This window comes from Gymnodraco acuticeps, unplaced genomic scaffold (genome assembly GCF_902827175.1).
Source record: "Gymnodraco acuticeps unplaced genomic scaffold, fGymAcu1.1, whole genome shotgun sequence".
Classification (NCBI taxonomy): Eukaryota; Metazoa; Chordata; class Actinopteri; order Perciformes; family Bathydraconidae; genus Gymnodraco; species Gymnodraco acuticeps.
This window is the reverse complement of record NW_022990502.1, coordinates 2,578,632-2,598,255: the sequence shown is the minus strand read 5'-3', so window position 1 is coordinate 2,598,255 and position 19,624 is coordinate 2,578,632. Positions and strand designations below refer to the sequence as shown.

At 39.3% G+C, this 19,624-nt stretch overlaps 1 protein-coding gene across 9 annotated transcripts in view; it reads right to left on the bottom strand.

Annotated features, from left to right (window-relative positions):
• Positions 1 to 11,160: 11,160 nt before the first annotated feature.
• Positions 11,161 to 19,624, bottom strand: part of gramd1ba (GRAM domain containing 1Ba) — a 53,131-nt gene continuing 44,667 nt past the window's right edge. For 8 of the 9 annotated variants that reach the window (XM_034226803.1, XM_034226805.1, XM_034226800.1 and 5 more), the window contains 2 exons: positions 16,299 to 16,419; positions 11,161 to 14,994 (listed from right to left, as the gene is read on the bottom strand). In XM_034226803.1, coding sequence (XP_034082694.1) covers positions 14,899 to 14,994; positions 16,299 to 16,419 — 217 coding nt within the window. In that variant the 3' untranslated portion in view covers positions 11,161 to 14,898. The remainder of the gene's footprint in view (positions 14,995 to 16,298; positions 16,420 to 19,624) is intronic. The other variant, XM_034226806.1, reaches the window with a different exon arrangement.

The following is a 19,624-nucleotide window of genomic DNA, read 5'->3' as shown; positions in this document are numbered from 1 at the left end:
ATATTTGTATAAAACTGGGCAAGCAGTAACAATCATTATGAAGAGTAAAATATTTATCTTAAAACAATGAATTACCCTTTTTTAATGGGTTAGATAATACCAATTCAACTTATTAGTATGGAAGCAAACAAGAGACAGAAGTATTTGAATTGTATTAGACACCGAATTTATAACATTGAAAATAATTACTTTGAAAATCATGTATCTAAATGTTTTTGCTCCGAATTTATTTTATGTGAAATAAAAATGTAAAAATTCAAGTGAAAAAAATTCGAATGTTCAAATTCAGATCCCAAAAATTCGACGTCAAAAAATTCGATGTATAAAATTCGATGTCCAAAATTGCGATGCAGCATCATCCGGGTTACGCAGACAGGATAAGCAATCGAGCCCTAATGCAACTCCGACTTCTGGCCTATCAGAGCACGGCTTTGTCAGTCATGTGATCACAACAACCCGGGAGAAAAATGACGGAGAACAGCGGGGCTCGCCGCTCGGGTAAGTAGTCAGTTTGTGCTCTTTATCTTACAAGCAGTGAGGGCTCGACAGCATTTGTATCTTACATTAGCTAGCTAAATGAGTGAAGTAGCCTTGTGCCTTGCTGTTAGCAAGCTCCGTTACCATTAATTGAAGTGAATCACAACGTGTGTGTGTGGGTTGGTTGGTTGGGGGTGACGGTTTGCAAAGTAACGTAACGATCACTTCGGTTAGATAAGTCAAGTAGACCATGCTACACTATACGAAATACTCTCTTACAAAAGCCCTGCATTTAAACATGTTAATGTTACTTTAGTAAAAGTATGCTAGTATAATTAGGAAAGTGTTGTTAAAGTAGACACAAGTTATACTATTATATTATATCATTTGATTTATTGTTATTACCGATGCACGAGTTGACTTAACTGTTGTAGTTGGAGCTCATTTTGAACAATGAGCTAACTAATTATTACTTTCATAATGGTGTAATGTGCCAACTATTTTCTACATTAATAGATGAAGGTCTGGTTTGTTCAAACTCTCAAAATAGTAGGACCAGAGCCCTAGAGACTCTAGGGCTCTGAGTAGGACATGCTGTCATAATTACCCAGAGTCCGAAGTGACACCTTTACAATGATAAAGCTGTTAGATAAATGTAGTGACGTAAAAACTAAAGTATTCAAGATAGTGTAGTGAAAAAGAGATGTTTTTTTTTTTTTTAAATGTTACCAAAACAAAATCTCTTGTTTTGGATGACAGTAATAATTCAAGAAATAGTAGATAAATAAATACACACATCAATTTGTTGTGGATGGAACACAACAAATGGTGCTCTTACCTGTGATGCCTCCTCCAAACATTATAACCAGACTGTATCATTCAAACTAGGGCTGTGCGATTATGGCAAAAATCATAATCACGATTATTTGGGTCAATAATTGATATCACGATTATTTTGACGATTATTCATTGACCATTTATTGAACTTTAAAACAAATAATATTTTACCAATAAACAAGATCAACAAATATGTTGGAGCGCACTTCCAAAACCATACTAAACATATATTATTAATATGATAAATAAAAATAAATTAGACCAAAATAAATGAAATCAAACATGTTGCAGTGCACTGTCACAACCTACTGAAAACTCCTTAACATATAGCCAACATTTTGGTAAAACATATTCAACATATTCCACTCAGTTAAACATTCAATCAATCAATCAATCAATGTTTATTTATATAGCCCAATATCACAAATGTTACATTTGTCTCAGTGGACTTTACAGTTTGTACAAAATCTCAGTATGACAATACGACACCCTCTGTCCTTAGACCCTCACATTGTACAAGGAAAAACTTCCGAAGAAAACCCACAGTTTAAAGGGAAAAATGGGAGAAACCTCAGGGAGAGCAACAGAGGAGGGATCCCTCTCCCAGGACGGACAGACGTGCAATAGATGCCGTGTGTAAATTGAAAAGATAATACATTTGCAACATAGGTAGTCCAAATGTTTGGAAATGCATTTGTGTATAATAGGAAGATGAATCCACGAGGATATCCATCTAGGACCTATGATCCAGGACCACAGCCACGACTCAAGATCCAGGACAGAGGAGCGCAGGATCATCCATGACTCCGGATCCCGGCGTATACAGACACCAAAAAGAAAGACATTTGGGGAAGCTGGGTTAATCGGAACATGAGAGTACACAAGTATAGACAGAGAGAAGGAAGAAGTAAGATGTCCCCCGACAAACTAAGCCTATATCAGCAAAACTAGGGGCTGAATCTAATCAGCCCTAACTATAAGCTTTATCAAAAAGGAAGGTCTTAAGCGCACTCTTAAAAACGGATAGGGTGTCTGCCGCCCGAACACAAACTGGAAGCTGATTCCACAAATGTGGAGCTTGATAAGAAAAGGCTCTGGCTCCCATTGTACTTTTAGAGACTCTAGGAACAACCAACAACCCTGCATTCTTGGAACGCAATGCCCTAGTAGGACAGTAGGGTATAATGAGTTCTTTAAGGTAAGATGGCGCCTGCCCATTAAGGGCTTTGTAGGCGAGAAGAAGAATTTTAAATTCTATCCTGTGTTCTATAGGGAGCCAGTGTAAGGCAGCCAGAACAGGAGTAATGTGGTCCCTTTTCCTAACTCTGGTTAGTACACGAGCTGCAGCATTTTGAATCAGCTGAAGCGACTTGACTGACTTCTTGGTACACCCTGATAATAAAGAGTTACAATAATCCAGCCTTGAAGTAACAAATGCATGGACTAGTTTCTCTGCATCGTTTTGAGGCAAGATATGCCTGATTTTTGCAATAGAACGTAGATGGAAGTAGGCGGTCCTTGAAATTGATTTTATGTGGGCGTTAAAGCATAAATCCTGATCAAATATAACACCAAGATTCCTTACAGTCTCACTGGAGGCCAAATTAATGCCATCCATAGTTAATATATCCTTAGATAATTTGTTTCGTAGATTCTTCGGGCCAAGTACAATAACTTCAGTTTTGGTCGTGTTTAACATCAAAAAGTTTAAGGTCATCCACGTTTTTAAGTCCTTAAGGCAGTCTTGAATTTTATTTAGATGATTAATTTCATCAGGCTTGATTGATAAATATAGTTGAGTATCATCCGCATAACAATGAAAATGTACAGAATGATTCCTTATAATATTGCCTAACGGAAGCATATATAATGTGAACAAAATAGGTTCGAGCACTGAGCCCTGTGGCACTCCATGGCTAACTTTGGTTTGCGTGGAAGATTCATCATTGACACGTACAAACTGAGAGCGTTCAGATAGATAGGACCTAAACCAGTCTAAAGCAGTTCCCTGTATGCCAACTAAGTGCTCTAGTCTTTGCAATAAGATATCATGGTCGATAGTATCAAATGCAGCACTGAGATCGAGCAAAACAAGAATAGAGACACGTCCCTTGTCAGAGGCTATTAGAATGTCATTTGTGACTTTAACCAGAGCTGTCTCTGTGCTATGATGTGTTCTAAAGCCAGACTGAAAAGCTTCAAATAAATCATTGTTTTTTAAGTAATCACACAACTGTTTTGCGACCGCTTTCTCAAGAATTTTTGAGAGGAACGGAAGATTGGAAATAGGTCTATAATTGGCTAAAACCTCTGGATCGAGGTTGTGCTTTTTAAAAAGAGGTTTTATCACTGCTACTTTGAATGATTGTGGAACATAGCCTGATAATAAAGACATATTCATAATATTTAATAAATAAGTGCTAATTAATGGAAAAACTTCCTTCAACAGCTTAGTTGGAATTGGGTCTAACATGCACGTTGATGGTTTAGAAGAGAGAATCATTGAATTTAATTGTTCAAGGTTTATGGCTGAAAAGCATTCTAGTTTACTATCTAGTGTAATATTAGAACTTACGTTTCCGGGAGCTGTTGATAACACTATACTGGTCAAAGGCAAGAGGTCATTAATTTTGTTTCTAAGAGTAACAATTTTATCGTTAAAAAAGCACATCAAATCATTACTACTGAGTGCTATGGGAATAGAAGGCTCAATCGAGCTATGGCTCTCTGTCAGCCTGGCTACAGTGCTGAAAAGAAATCTTGCATTATTCTTATTCTCATCTATTAATGAAGAGTAGTAGGCTGCTCTCGCTTTACGCAGTGCTTTCTTATATTCATTGAGAGTAATATGCCAAATTAAACGAGATTCTTCAAGTTTAGTGGAACGCCATATCCTTTCAAGTTGTCTCGACTTTTGCTTTATTTTGCGGGTTTCGGCATTATGCCATGGAGCTAATCTATGTTGTTTTATTTTCTTCTTTTTCAAAGGAGCAACAGAGTCTAATTGTATTCGCAGCGCATCTGTAGCACTATCAACAACATGATCAATTTGGGATGGTTTACATTTTGTATAAGTTTCCTCCCTTACATGCAGACATGCTATCGAGTTAAGTATTGGTGGAATCTCTTCCTTAAATTTGGCTATAGCACTAACAGATAGGTTTCTGCTGCAGGAGCTTTTGACTAATGCTTTGTAGTCTAGTAACAGTACTTCAAAAGTTACTAAGAAATGGTCGGATAAAGCAGGATTATGCGGTTCGACTAATAGTTGCTCAATTTCAATACCATAAGTCAGAACAAGGTCGAGAGTGTGATTACAGCAGTGGGTTGGTTTATTTACACTCTGACAAAAACCAACAGAATCTAATATAGAGTTAAATGCAACAGTAAGGCTATTTTTATCATCGTCAACATGAATATTAAAGTCACCTACGATAATTACTTTATCTGTTTTAAGTACCAAAGTTGATAAAAACTCAGAGAATTCTGATAAGAATTCTGAATAAGGACCTGGTGCACGGTACACTGTAACAAATAAGATTGGCTGCAAAGTTTTCCAGGTCGGATGCGTAAGACTAAAAACGAAGCTTTCAAAGGAGGTATAATTTAATTTTGGTTTAGTATTGATAAGTAAACTTGAGTCAAAGATTGCTGCAACTCCACCTCCTCGGCCCGTGCCTCGGGCAATATGAGTATTGATATGGCTGGGTGGAGTGACCTCATTTATGCTGACATATTCTTCATGTCTCAACCAAGTTTCAGTGAGACAGCATATATCAATATTATAATCTGATATTAAATCATTTACCAATATTGCTTTAGATGCTAGAGATCTTATGTTTAAGAGACCACATTTAATATTCCTGTTTTGTTGCACTGTAGTAGTTGTTACATTTACTTTTATTAGGTTATTATGTATGACACCTCTATTAGGTTTTACCTTAACTTGTCCTTGGGCAGACACACACACCGCTAATATTGGGTATTTTATTGGGTTCGGGATTCCTATGGATGACTGCCTAGGAGAGAGCGCAGAGAAGCGTGTAAGACTGCGACTCCGCCTCCTGGTCTCAACTCCAGTTTGTCATGGATTAAGTCCACAAAGCCCTGAAATGTTTGCCGAAATGAGATTTGCACCATCCAAAGTAGGATGAATGCCGTCTCTCTTAATCAGACCAGGTTTTCCCCAGAAGGCTGTCCAATTATTTACGAAGCCCACATTGTTTGCTGGGCACCACCAAGACAACCAGCGCTGAAATGATGACATGCGGCTATACATGTCATCATTGATCAGATTGGGGAGGGGACCAGAGAAGATTACGGTGTCCCACATTGTTTTAGCATAACTACACACCGACTCCACATTAAGTTTGGTGCATTCTGATTGGCGTATACGAACATCATTACCACCGACGTGAATAACAATCCTACAATTTTTATTTAAACATTGAAGGCTGGCCAACCGTCATGGTCCAGAAGTAACAGGAAATAAATGTTGAACTACAATTTAAGACCAAATAAAAATGTTTAGGCCACCATGGCAAATGCTGGTAGGACTGCTCGTGTCATCTCTTAAAGATTTTTTGCAAGAAACACCAGCCTGTTTACATGGTCTGGTTTCAGAGATGAGCGCAGGCAGGTGACGATATTACCACCTGTACTGAAGACCCTCAGCCACGCCCCGACACAGGGGTGACGCCGGCCAATCACAAAGCTTTGATGCGTTCAAGTGCATTATTCTGGCACAGGAAGATTATGTTACAGGACATAAAACAGAATATTGTTGTTCTATTTTTAGACACATCTCGCGATCGACTGGTTGGGCACCCCTGGGCTAGACCATAGGTCCGTTGTGGTAGCAAAGTAGTCAGCTGAAGCCACATCTCTCTCAACTTCCCCACGGCATTTGTCACATAGCGCAGGCAGCGCAGACCTGCTGAAATAATACCGAGACGGCATCGCGTAACGCTTGTCCAACGTGTTGACAAGTTGCTTAAAGCCCTGGTTGCTAACAGTGCTAACTGGGCACATATCTTTAGCGATGTGAAATGTAATGGCACCTGTAATATCTCTGTGTCTCTGCGAGCTCGTCGCGTAGGCCGTTGCTCTGTACAATGCGTCCTGAATCGATGACTGTGATGATGTGGTGGATGAAGTCGATCGGCATCTGCTTTTTGTTGTATTACTGCCCGGTCGTATTGCACTTTGTGGTTGTATTTCAGATGATTAAAGAGATTGGTTGTGTTAGCGTGTGGTGCCAACACAACCTGGTAACAAATCCTGCACTGTACTTTATTTTGCTCCACGTCGGACTCCTGAAAGCCAAAGTACTTGCAAATAGTGGGAAATAGTTTGACCCTTCTTTTTAACAAGTTGCTGCTCTTGTTCTGACATCTTCGCTCGCGCTGAACACTCACAACACATGTCACTCCCACGTGGCCGAGTGGGCTTTTAGGGTGGGGCGAAGCGCACCCAGCAAAATAATCGTATTTTGTCAATTATGCTGTTTTCATAATCGTCGCAAGCCATAATCGTAATCGCGATTAAAATACGATTAATTGCACAGCCCTAATTCAAACTATAAGTAACAGTTCTAGCTACTTGACTTCAGACAAACAATTCAAAAGACAAAATCAACACAATTTATTGAAAGACCAATCTTTATTTCTCTCCTTTTTTTTGTGTTATTAAACCCTGTCAATCTAAAAAACTGAGCAACTCAACAGTTAACTTTATATTTCTTATTGTCCAAAGCATCTATTACACTATTTGTTCCCCTCTCATATTCACAGGATGGATTATTAGAGACTTTGGGGGAAACCTCAGATTTATGAACGTCCTGTCTGTTGCTTTGGCCGGAGAGGGCTGAGGGTCTTTCCCTCCTCGCAGGGAAAGACCCTGCAGACCTGAGGGAGAAGGACCAGACCTGAGGGAGGAGGACCAGACCTGATGGAGGAGGACCTGCACCAGCTGCACCTACAGAACTTAGCCCATGCTGGGCATAGCTGTTACCACCTGCACAGGCCTAGCCTGTCAATTAACAGATTAACATTTAGTGTAACTTATGTATATTATTTCGTTTTTATTTAAAAAAAAAATGGTGATGGTTCATGCTTGATAACTTTTAGTTCACATTTCAATAAATTATATTTGCAATCCTTTTGTCCGTTATTCTTGCTGAAAATGTTAGATTACACATTCACATCCGACTGAAGATTGGCACCATTTATTTATGACGTTGCAAACTCTGCGGTACAAGGCACAAGTGATGTGAAGCTCAAAGTGAGGCAAATGCATTTGATCAGCTGACGTTTTTTTTTTGCCAAACTTTATAGGCCTGACAATAATCACACTGTCTCTGAGGTGCAACGTAAAACACAAAACAACACAAATGAAGTTCCTGTTAGACTACAAAACTATTCAGTGTGCAGGTCTTTGTGTTACAATACAAGTGTCTCTTAGTGAATGTCCTGTACTGCTCTTAAATCTCATAACATCAGCTTCTCCTTTCCCTCTTGGATGTTCTTCTGGACCCTCAGAGAAAGAGAACATGGTGAAGCAGTCCTGTCTCTCAGGCTTGTCCTTTCCTAACAGAAATATCAAAAAACATATTATTGCAGAGCAAGTGTGTTATTTAAGAAAGAGGTGTGTTTGTTTGTTCATAAATATAATGATTTTTTTATTTTAATGTGTTTTTTAAATCCAACAGGGTACTGCAAAGATAATCAGATTATGAATAAACCGTTCTAAATTCATCAACATTGAAATAAATGTATTATTAAAATAATATTTAACTGTTATCAAAACTTAGTGCAACTGTAGAAGCTTGCTCTGTCCGGTTGTCTCACTGAAAGACAAAGGGTCGCAGCTCTCACTATGTTCAATAATATTTGCCTTAAATACATTGAAATGTGAAAGTTGAACAAAAAAGTGATGTTGCTTGGTAAAATGTAAATGTAACCTTTTGCTAAGAAAGTCCACTCAACATCACTGATGTGTAGGTGATCTAGTATTCACTCAGTCATGTTTAATGGCATGTATATCAGTGTATTAGAGTCATTACTTTATGCATTCTTTGTAAAGCATGAAAAAGGTGTACCTTGGAATCCGTGCTGAAGTTCTCTGCTGCTAGGACTCCAGATCTGTCTCTCCTCCTCTGGTCCAGCCTGTCTGGATCACCTTAAGGACACTTTGAACAAACAGATGTAAAGTTACATGCGTGGCTTACAGACTTCTTTACATGCAAACAACTTTTTATCTTCTTTTAAAAACAGGTCATAATCTTATTGTTATACTTAAGAAATGGCTGGATATCACAGTCCTTATACTGTATCAGTTTAATTGAGTATTATTGTGTAGGTCCTTTTTATTTTACTGTTACTTTGGATGTGTTTCTCATGAGTCAGTCAAATTAATTTGTTTTCATATGCCATATTCATATGCATCACACACGTAAGGGTAAGACACAAACCTATTGAACAAATGCAATGCAATGGATAAGCTTAATTTCCACTGAAGTCACAGATAACGTCATATCTAATATTTAAACAAATCATTTCCTTGTCACTAAAGCATTGACTACGCTATTCATCATCCTTAAATGCAGGCATTACGTTACATGTTCCGTTCTACAGCCACGATGAGGCTGTTTCTCAAGTGTGATGATAATACAATTAAAAGAGGCATTGGTAATAATATTAAAAACAACAATGTTTGGGTCGTTCGTCGGATAGGCGGTTAGCTGCAATAAATAACTCCAGTTCAACAAACCATATTACAATATCTAAGGGAGCGTTATTATCTTGAAATGTGACGTTCATATTTTAAAGATACACACATTTAATTGTGAGGTTGATTTAATATACACTAAGCCTCTCTTCAACAATACGTTGAAGTTAGCTAGTCTATTTTATGCTATAGTAGAGCATAGCGAATTTAAATGAACCTTAACAATGCATAGCGTAACCTAAATAGCAAACTAACTATCTAACGTACAAGGATGACCTTATTTTAGGAACCTCGCACAGAAGCCTTTTGGTATACAGTAGCATCCCACTTAATGTTATACACTCTTGGATGCTACGCATAGCATCGTTAGCACAGATGGAGCTACGATTGCTCAAATGCTACCCCAACTCTAAACATTCATTAACGTTAGCTTAATAAAAACACCAGTAACATAACATAAAGTACGCAGGGTTGACTTACCGAAGAAACTGCATTCATGGACGATCTGTTTTAACCGCAGATAAATCCTATATTTGCATGACGAATAGTCCACCAGGAGCCAACACAACAAACACTGCCGAGTTCAAGTAGTGTTCTCCTCATGCGCTGAGCCGCTGTAGCATCACGGAGCTAACGGAGCTAGCAGAGAGGAGCTAGGAGCAGCAGTCCCGTTGTCATGAAGGGGGAATCTAACTATATACAGAATATGTTTTTGTAGATCCAGGCTAGAAACATGTTCATTTTCTGATGTTAAGTTGGACATTTTAACATAGGGTCTACGGGAATTGCTCCCATCTGCATCCATCGCCTATAGTTTGCAGCATTGGGCTTCACCGCACTGTCCCGGGGTTTGCCGCTTGGCTCTGATAGGCCAGAAGTCGGTTTGATTGCATTAGGGCTCGATTGCTTATCCTGTCTGAGTAGCCCGGATGAGGCTGCATCGCAATTTTTGACGTCGAATTTTACACACCGAATTTTTTGACATCGAATTTTAAACACCAAAATATTTGACGTCGAATTTTTTTCACTTGAATTTTTGGGATCTGAATTTGAACATTCGAATTTTTTTAACTTGAATTTTTACATTTTTATTTCACCTAGATAAATTCGGAGCAAACAAAATTCAGATTCATGATTTTCAAAGTAATTATTTTCAATGCTATAAATTCGGTGTCTGATCAAATTCAAATACTTCTGTCTCTTGTTTGCTTCCATATATTAGGATTTGAGCATAAAGTATTACACAAATAAAACACCGGTTCTGTGCTATTTAAACAGTAATACAGTTGGTCACTTTCATCCCACTGCCAAACATGCTAAGTCTGATGGATCTACAACCTCAAACTGACTTCACCTCTGTCTCTGTTGTGCAGGCTCACTCGGACAGCTGTTGGTGGAGTCTGAAGGCATGACACACGCACGCGCGCGCACACACACACGCACGCACACACACACACACACACACACACACACACACACACACACACACACACACACACACACACACACATGCTATCTGCTGAGGGCACTCCATGCTCTGATTGCAAATGGAAAGCACAATGAAATACAAATCTGAAATATAAAAGGAAATAACAACATAACCTCCCCCCAATCATTTGATATTGTGAGTAAGGGCACACACAGTGGTGTGTTTGTCGGAGTTATTACTGAGATTATAGCAATTGTCACTATAATAAGTATCAAATATCTAGTTTGGGATAAGATGTTGTCAATAAGTGCCTCTCTCGTGCAGCACTGATGGATATACTGCGTTTACAGAATATACTGTATATATTATGTTTATACACTTTGTACTTTCAATAAATATACATAACCCCTTTTCCTGTGGCAGATGATTCCTTTACAACAGTGACCAGCGTCATCTTTTCCTATGCTTTGGAAAGACATTCTGTACAGAAGAATATTTAGAGCTAAGCATGCCACCTATAGGTTATGAGTGTGAACAGCTCAAATATGTTATATTTAATGGGACATCTGTACACTATTAATAATCAATTAAACATGTTCAATTTCAGAACCTTGTCAAAGATAAGTGCTCTAGTATTGAAAGCTAAATCTGACATCACCGAATGAAAAAAATCACACTTGATCCATTAATTGTTTTGCACTTTTATTCATTCCTCTGTCTTGAATCACTTTTTTTTCCTTAAAATAACTTTTTTTTTATCCTCAAACCACTGCCAGCGTAGTTTGAGCCCTTATAATATGTACTATAACTCTACACAACAATATGCATTACATTATTATATCTGTATAAATACTTTTTGTTCATATATGCAGATCAAAATAGGTTTCAGACGACAGGTCAGATATTGTAAGCACACACAGGAGAACACAACGCTTTACAACCAAGTGAGATGACTGAAGGCAGGATGAAGAGATACTGCAGCTGTGTGCGTGTGTGTGTGGAGTGCTGAAAGTTGAGGGTGCATTCTGTGATGTCATGGAAACTCGACTCTAAAGGTTCAGTGTGTAGGTTTTAGTGACATCTAGTGGTCAGTTTGCAGAGTGCAACCTAGATCCCCATACCTCAGACAGAAACATTACAGAGCATAGAAAACACATGATTAAACTCTTAAAAAAACATGATCATGAATGCTATGATATATGGCTGCCAAGAGATCCCCCTAATGCTACACTGCTCCTTTAAGAAATATACCCAATCAAACCATCTTCGTTTATAAGCAGGTCTCCCTTGAAAAAGAGATCAATGATCTCAATGGGATACACCTGGATAAATAAAGGTCACATTTTTTTTATGTCAGCTGGTTCATTTTCATTGATGTTTTTGATTGCACAAACAGACTTGTCACATATCACATATGGGCCTCACTGTGACTGACGCTTGGTGATTAAACCTCAGGGTGTCTACTCTTCAGGCTCATCTCCAGTGTTTACTTGCGCTAAACTGAAACCTCTAGTGTCGATGCATGGAGTTCAACATGATCTTAATCGCTAGCATTAATAGAATAGCCATGCATTGTATATACAGTAGAGGAGCCACGTGACTTCTGTGGTATTTTACAAGATATCCCATTAACAAGTGAAATGACATCATCTCAACATATGCATTTAAACTGTTTTAAACATGGCTTTGGAGTAAATAAGGTTATGAAATTGCACCTCCTAATTTAACAGTCTTACATTTGCAGTGTCAAACGATATGGAGAGAAAATAGGGAATTCATCATTTATGTGTGGTTCATAAGATTCAAAAATGAAAATAAAAGTTTGCACTTGTATCTGAATATTTGCCCAAAACGAATTCATACCGTAACTGTACTCTATTTGTAGTTCACCTGTTCGATCTGTTAAGAACGATCATCTTTTATGCACCTGATGGTCCTGATTTATGTTTTGCTTTATCTAGTAGAAACAAACCACATACTGTAGATGTACAGATATATTTGTACTACAGTATATTTTGTGGAAGGGCTTGAAGAATCTTTATCCAGCAAAAACGTCCCTATAGTTATTAATGTCAAGGCTGCTGCGAAGATTATTGTGTTAGTACATAGAATGGTAGAATATTAAAGAAGTTTTGAGGTGCACCTATTTCCCTTTTTTCCTTTCACCAAACCCCAATGATATAAAAAGACATTTAAATAATACGTTCACTATTTTCTCTCCATCGATCACTCAATAATGCACAAAGCAAACATCTGAAAGAGCTTTCCTTGTATATCAACCTTCAAATTTGACATTTTAAACCAAAAGTAAATGTTGCTTACCATTAGATTTGTCATACATTGAAGAGTTTGGCGCTCATCCTTGAGTCATAAAACACTTTCACAGGTTGGACCAGTATTATAAAAATAAAGGCATGGAAGTCTTGCAAGACATCACACATATTACACTGTTCCCAGAAGGGTGTGATTAATCAATAAATTCATGAATATATCATCAGACAAATTGTTATAACTGCAGTGACTAATTACATTTCTGAAACGAGTCTTCCAACTGGGACATGAACACATTTTCTCAAAATAATATGAACACTGACAGGATAAACAGCGTCCTGTTGAGTGAGACTAACATTCCTCAGAAGCAGAAACCACTGGGAGGTCAATATCAACAATTAGAGCCAAATGTTCCTAAACAAAACCAAAGTCAAGGAGAGAGGATATAGCTTATATGTAAGTGAAATGAAATGTATTCATTCATTTAATGTGTTTTCATTGCAGGCCACTATGGGCATTTCTTAATTCAAACTGAACAACTACATTTGGGCCTGCTGCTGGATTCATTGAGATCATTTCTGTTATAGATCATCTCTGCCACTGAGAAATGTTTGTCAATCAAAACACCAAGCATAAATGACAAGTGAAGCAAATAAAGAACAGTGCAGAAGGATGGCACATATTTCATTTCACTGCATCTCACATTCAGTCTGCTTCATGACTAAGACCCACAGAACAAATACATGACACTTTGAATTGCCTTGTGTTGAAAGGTGCTATATAAATCAACTTGCCTTGCCTTACAATCACATATGAATTGATGCAACACCCAGACATGGCTTATACAACGGTGACTATCCTTAATAGGATAACATGTTGACGTGTGAGCCTTGGCAGTGATGAAGCAGTGAGATGTGTTGGAGTAAATCATTAAAACACTGGAATGACATTAATGGTTGGCTGTGAACAAAACATTTCTTTGTTTCCTTGGCAACGCATTAGGAAAGTAGGAGCTGTGCCACGCTGACCTCAGAGTCCCTGCTTTCTTTCCATGAATTCTCTCTGCTTGCAACCCTCTGCATTACCACGTCACTCAGCTAGCAGAGCGATGCTCCAGCGACAGCTCAGAATACTGCATGCCATAAAAGTCACATAAACATACGAAATAAAATAAAATCACAAAGTATGGCATGAGCTCTCAGGGAACCAGCCCCGATCTGCCCAGCATGCCCAGTAAAAATATCCCTGACTACAAACAAATCTCACACACACACACACACACACACACACACACACACACACGCACACGCACACGCACACACACACGCACACACACACACACACACGCACACGCACACGCACACGCACACACACACACGCACACGCACACACAAATGTATGAGGTTACATTTTGATTCCGTGTACACTGAAGAACTGAAACGTTGAATTGAATTAAATATATTATGTCAACAGATCACACATAACTTTATTAGGTTAGATGAAAGATATTAATATTAAGTTGAACCTAATATTAGTTATTTAAACTTAATATTAGTGCTTTCAACTAACCTAATACAGTTATGTGAAATCTGTTGATATAATACACTTCATTCAAGGATCAGGTTTCCAGTGTAGCTTTGATACTGCAGGCTGTGGATTAGTTAAAGTCTCTCTTCATGTTTCTCAAGGTATACAACAAAGAGACACAGCAGCTGTTTGAGATCCTTGAAGGGTAGGAAAATGTCTATGTGTTTGTGCACCTCTGAAAGCGAATGCATATATAATTCCAATATGGATTCTCAATTGGCAAAGCACCGGAAGTGAGAAGAAGTTGCATGCTTTGGGTCAGTCTGATCTGTGTCTGGATGTGAACAAAAAACAAAACGTTTTGATGCAGCATCGCGTGGAGAGAAGGAATGTGGATGATCGAGATGGAAGGAAAGCTGCAGACAAATCCTGCCAAAGATGTTGTCTCTCTTCTGGAGACAGAGCAGTGTGTAATCCCATCTCCCGCAGGTCTGATGAGGTCACTTGAGTGGGGGGTGCAGCTCGGACTGAACACCCAGCAGGGCCTTTTGAAGGCCACCTTCCCTCCATGGGCTCAGAAAGGTAGGATGAATATTGCACATCATGTCCGCATGCCTTGACGTTATCGATCAGTTATTCTGGGTTCTCCTTTTTTCAGACTCAGGGTGTGGCGGGTGGTCCTTGAGGCCAATGCTTTTATGGAGAAGAAGAAGGGAGTCTTTTATCTGGATGAAAAGGCAGGAGAAAATGAGTCAGAAAATCTGAATATAAAAAAATGGAAGAACTGAGACATTACATTACTGACACATTTAAATAAAAAAGAGGATGTTTCAACTAACCTTATACAATTATGTGTCATTTATTGACATAAAACATTTAATTAAGGTCCACGTTTCCGTTTTTTCAGTGTACAATCCACACGAGAATGGACACATTTGGAAATATAGGAAGTGACAACAGCAACTAAACATTTTGATATAATAGGTATGTCACATCCTGCAAAAAACGGAATGTGGCCAAATATTATTGCAACTACATCTGTTGCTGGATTAATTGTACCAGCAGTGTATCTGTTCTATAGGACGCGCCTGAGACAGATAACTGAAGCAGCTTAACCTCATACAGTGTGTTGTAAATAAAGGGCTGGAGCTACAGTAGTCTCCAGTCAAATGTCTCTGTCCCTAAACATTGTTTCTGGAGTAAAGAGCTTTGATGGAGGGAGAGATCTTCTGTTTATGGCTGATGGAAACAGAGCTCTGCTTCAGTCTTCCCTCCATAAATGAACAGCTGCCTGGTGAGCGACTCAGCCTCTGTTCATCAAAATACTACACTGCTGTACACTTGTTTTATTTATAATGTTTAGCATTTAGAGGATATCTTAAGTGAAGTTATTTGTACTCAAACCAAAACATAACTTTTCTACAAAAAACATTCTAGGCATAGTTTTGAATTTTAGAATTGTGGTTGTATATCTTTTGTACTATTTTGTAGTCAGGGAATACAGACAGGGGAATGGGCAGGGGGGCAACACATTGCAATGCTGTGTATGGGGGCATGAGCAAAATATTTTATATCCCAAAATAAAGGCCAACTATTTACACAATAGTCATTCTGCTGGTCTGGACCGCTCAGATTGTTTGTGTCCTTGTGTGATTTTGGTGTTTTAGAGGGTGAGAAACTGACGTGTTCTGCAAGGTAACATTGTTATTGTTGTCAAAGGAGTCTGGTAGCTTTGGTGAGTGCATAAATGGATGAACACTGGCTGTGAAAATATTTTAAATAAATCATACAATTAGACCTAAATAGATTTATTTTGGGTTAAAATATGTACACTTCAGTACATTGCACAGCTCCATCTCTGTGTTTCCAAACTGTGGACATGCTGACTGCAGGGACTGTACATACCTCATGAAACCCCACTTCAAAATCTCTGAACAACCTAATAATAACTAAGGGTTTTGTTGTTGTATTATCCTGGGAACGTTTTCTTTTTTATGGTGCAGTATTTTAGTTTGACCTGCTCTCTCACCTTATCGAGCTGCACCACTGAGGATCTGATTATCTCCTTCCACTTCTGGAGATCCTCTTCATCGTCGCGCTGCTGGGAGTCCGTGAGCTGCACCCATTCCAGCTGGGTGTCCGGAGCTCCGCTGGTGAGACACAGGTAGAAAAGTGTTGACCGTAAAGATGGACTTGGCTGGACTCTGTATAAGAAAATCTATCATTTTATCAGATGGAATCAAACAAAGATTAGGAATGAGACACACAGAAATCTGGACTTTACCTTAACAAAAGAAAGAAGAAATGACCGTCTGAGGAGGAGCCAGAAAGGGCCAGATTGAGGATTTAAAAAACCTGTTTTTCAGGCTCAGATCGTAAAATCATGTGATATATTTTCTCAATTAAAATTGAAATGAGGCTGAAGCAAAACATTTGGAGATTCGGCACGTTATCACTTATTAGCTGCGCTCTTACTGGTATTTAAGGCCCCGGCCACACGAGGACGAAAACGGTCGTTTGCGTTACTGTTTAGCGTCATATAGACCGTTCGGCCACAAGAGGACGACCGAATACGGCACTAAACGACTGCGGAAACGATAACGGGTCCCAAGGTGGATAGAACAGCATACGCAACGCTCTGGGGGGTCCAACGGCTCCGTGTGTACGCCCTATACGATCATTTTCTTATAATGATGACGCAATAGCCCCGCCTCTCCCCACCTCTGCTGCTCACCCCCGCGTCAAAGTAAACTGCAAACTGAATTCAGATTATTTATCTTTCTCTCGATATGGACATAAACGCGATGAAGTCTAATCTGACAGGATGGAGACACCTCTCAAACTACCTAAACTAGTTATAAATATGTTTATTTTTACTGTCGGCCGGGTCACTCATTACTGGATCAGCTGCTGCATGAAACAGACACTGACGCTGTCCGAAGAGAGATTCGTTATTCATTTGTTTTAAAGCTCAATAAATAACAAAGAAGACCTTTGACCGGCACTTTTATAATTTCGTCCGGAAGATTTAAACTTGAATACACATTGACTGGCGAAAAACTCTGCCCGGTTTGCTCGGCCCCCACCGCGGAGAATAAACAGAAGGGCAACCATGACAACCATGCTTCTTCGCTGCTTTTGTGGAGGAAGTTACAGCGCCACTACAGGCTCGGCATATGTACTGCAGCTTCTCCAGCGGTTGGAGCTGTCACTACCCGATCCGTCCCCCTGCCCGATCGGTACTGCGCATGTGCGAGATGGTCCGCCATATCCGGACGGCAACCCAAGATGGACACTTGACACAGTGGCTTTTAGCAAAGCTCAAAAAGAAAACTCGAGAGAGATGAGTTATTGTTATTACAACGTGACTTCACTATTATTTAACAACTCTTTTTATTGGGTTCTTTTATTTGGGGTTAAGTACATTGTCAGAATAAGTGAGAAATGGATTTAACTTCTGCTAGACAGCCATATGCCATACATGTTTGCATACATTCACAGTACATATTTATTCAGTATGATAGCTGTCTAACAGAAGTTAAATCCATTTCTCACTTATTCTGACAATGTACTTAACCCCAAATAAAAGAATCCAATAAAAAGAGTTGTTAAATAATGGTGAAATCACGTTGTAATAACGGCCCGTCTACACTACAGGCGTCAAAAAATGCTTTCAACGCTTCGCCCATTAATTTGAATGGGGTGACGTAGGATATTTTCAAACTTCGCCGAACTGCATTGTGGGTAGCATGGCAAGGCGTTGCAAGCATCACGAGCGTCTATCGGCGTCAAAAGTTGAACAATGTTCAACTTTTGAGGCTCGATGCTTGCTCGAAGCTGGCGTCAGCCAATTAAATCCCGTTTATGCAAATCTGCCAGTACAAGCGCTAGCCAATCAAACCGCTGCTGGGAGAGACTACGCAGGTCATTTCCTCATATTAAAAAAAATGGAGGGAAAATTCATTATAGCGGTAGTGAATCACCCGGTGCTGTATGATCAGTCTCTGTTCATCTACCGGGATACAAACCGGAGGAGCGAGGCATGGAGGGAGGTGGCAGAGACAGTGGGTGAAACTGGTAGGTTTTTGCCTGTTTGGGGATTTTATATCCAGTTTACTTCGTTTTAACATTGCTATTGCTTTGTATGTCGGGGGCAGGAGATTCATGTGATTGGTTGTTGGTCGCAAACAATCGCCAAGCCTCAGACACGCCCAGCTTCAAGATTTTTTGATGCCTGTAGTGTAGACGGGCCGTAACAATAACTCATCTCTCTCGAGTTTTCTTTTTGAGCTTTGCTAAAAGCCACTGTGTCAAGTGTCCATCTTGGGTTGCCGTCCGGAGTTGTCCAATATGGCGGACCATCTCGCACATGCGCACTGCAGATCGGGCAGAGCTGCAGATCGGGTAGTGACAGGAGCTAAACGGAGCTGTCTCGTGTGGACAGACCAAGCCCCCAGGAAGTGCGCCGGACTCAGATGAAAATATTCGTGCTGGCCAAACGGCGGTACTACACTTCCGTTTGGTTGCCAGGCCCGGAAACACTTTTTCCCATTGACTTACATGGGGAAAGAGTGGTCTGTAAATCGTTGGATACTTTTTTTTAAACTAAATAAACTACCCAGTATGAACACTTGTATAGCCCTTATTAAAAACATTTGTTCCTCAAGTTGTAATAATGTGCTAATAACATTATTCTGAGAGTTATTTCCCTTGCATTATGAACGCGCATCTAACCCACGGGACCGCGCCGCCCGCCACGTTCAAGTTACGTGTCCCGACCAATCAGAGCACACTGTGCTCACAGGAAGGGTGGGGGCTGGATCTATTGGAGCTACAACGAGCTGTTAAAGGCAGAGAGTGACATTCAGTGAATACAATACACGTAGTTTACAGAGATGCTGTTTGAGAAACCAATGTGAGTTGCGTTTATCTTTACCCATGGATGCACAATAAGAACGGACCCATATCGTCTTACTGCCATCCCACGGAGCTGTAATAATGGATATATTGCACATGTTTGCTGTAATTCATTATCATACTACATGGGCTGTATGATTAAATCTTGTACCGTAAATGTTGTATTAAATAAAGTTAATATTACTTATTATTATAAGTATACATATATATATATATATATATATATATATATATATACAGTACAATCATTCTTTCATGCTAAATGAAGCTCTGTTTCTTGGATATCACTAGATCCTGTTACAGCGTAATGTAAGTACATTCTAAAAACACACAATATGTGTACATTAGCATAATGACTAGCTAGCCGCTAGCTGCTAACTGCCACCTCGTTAATATCAAATCCATCATAATAACAAATCATTACCATGCTGTCATGAA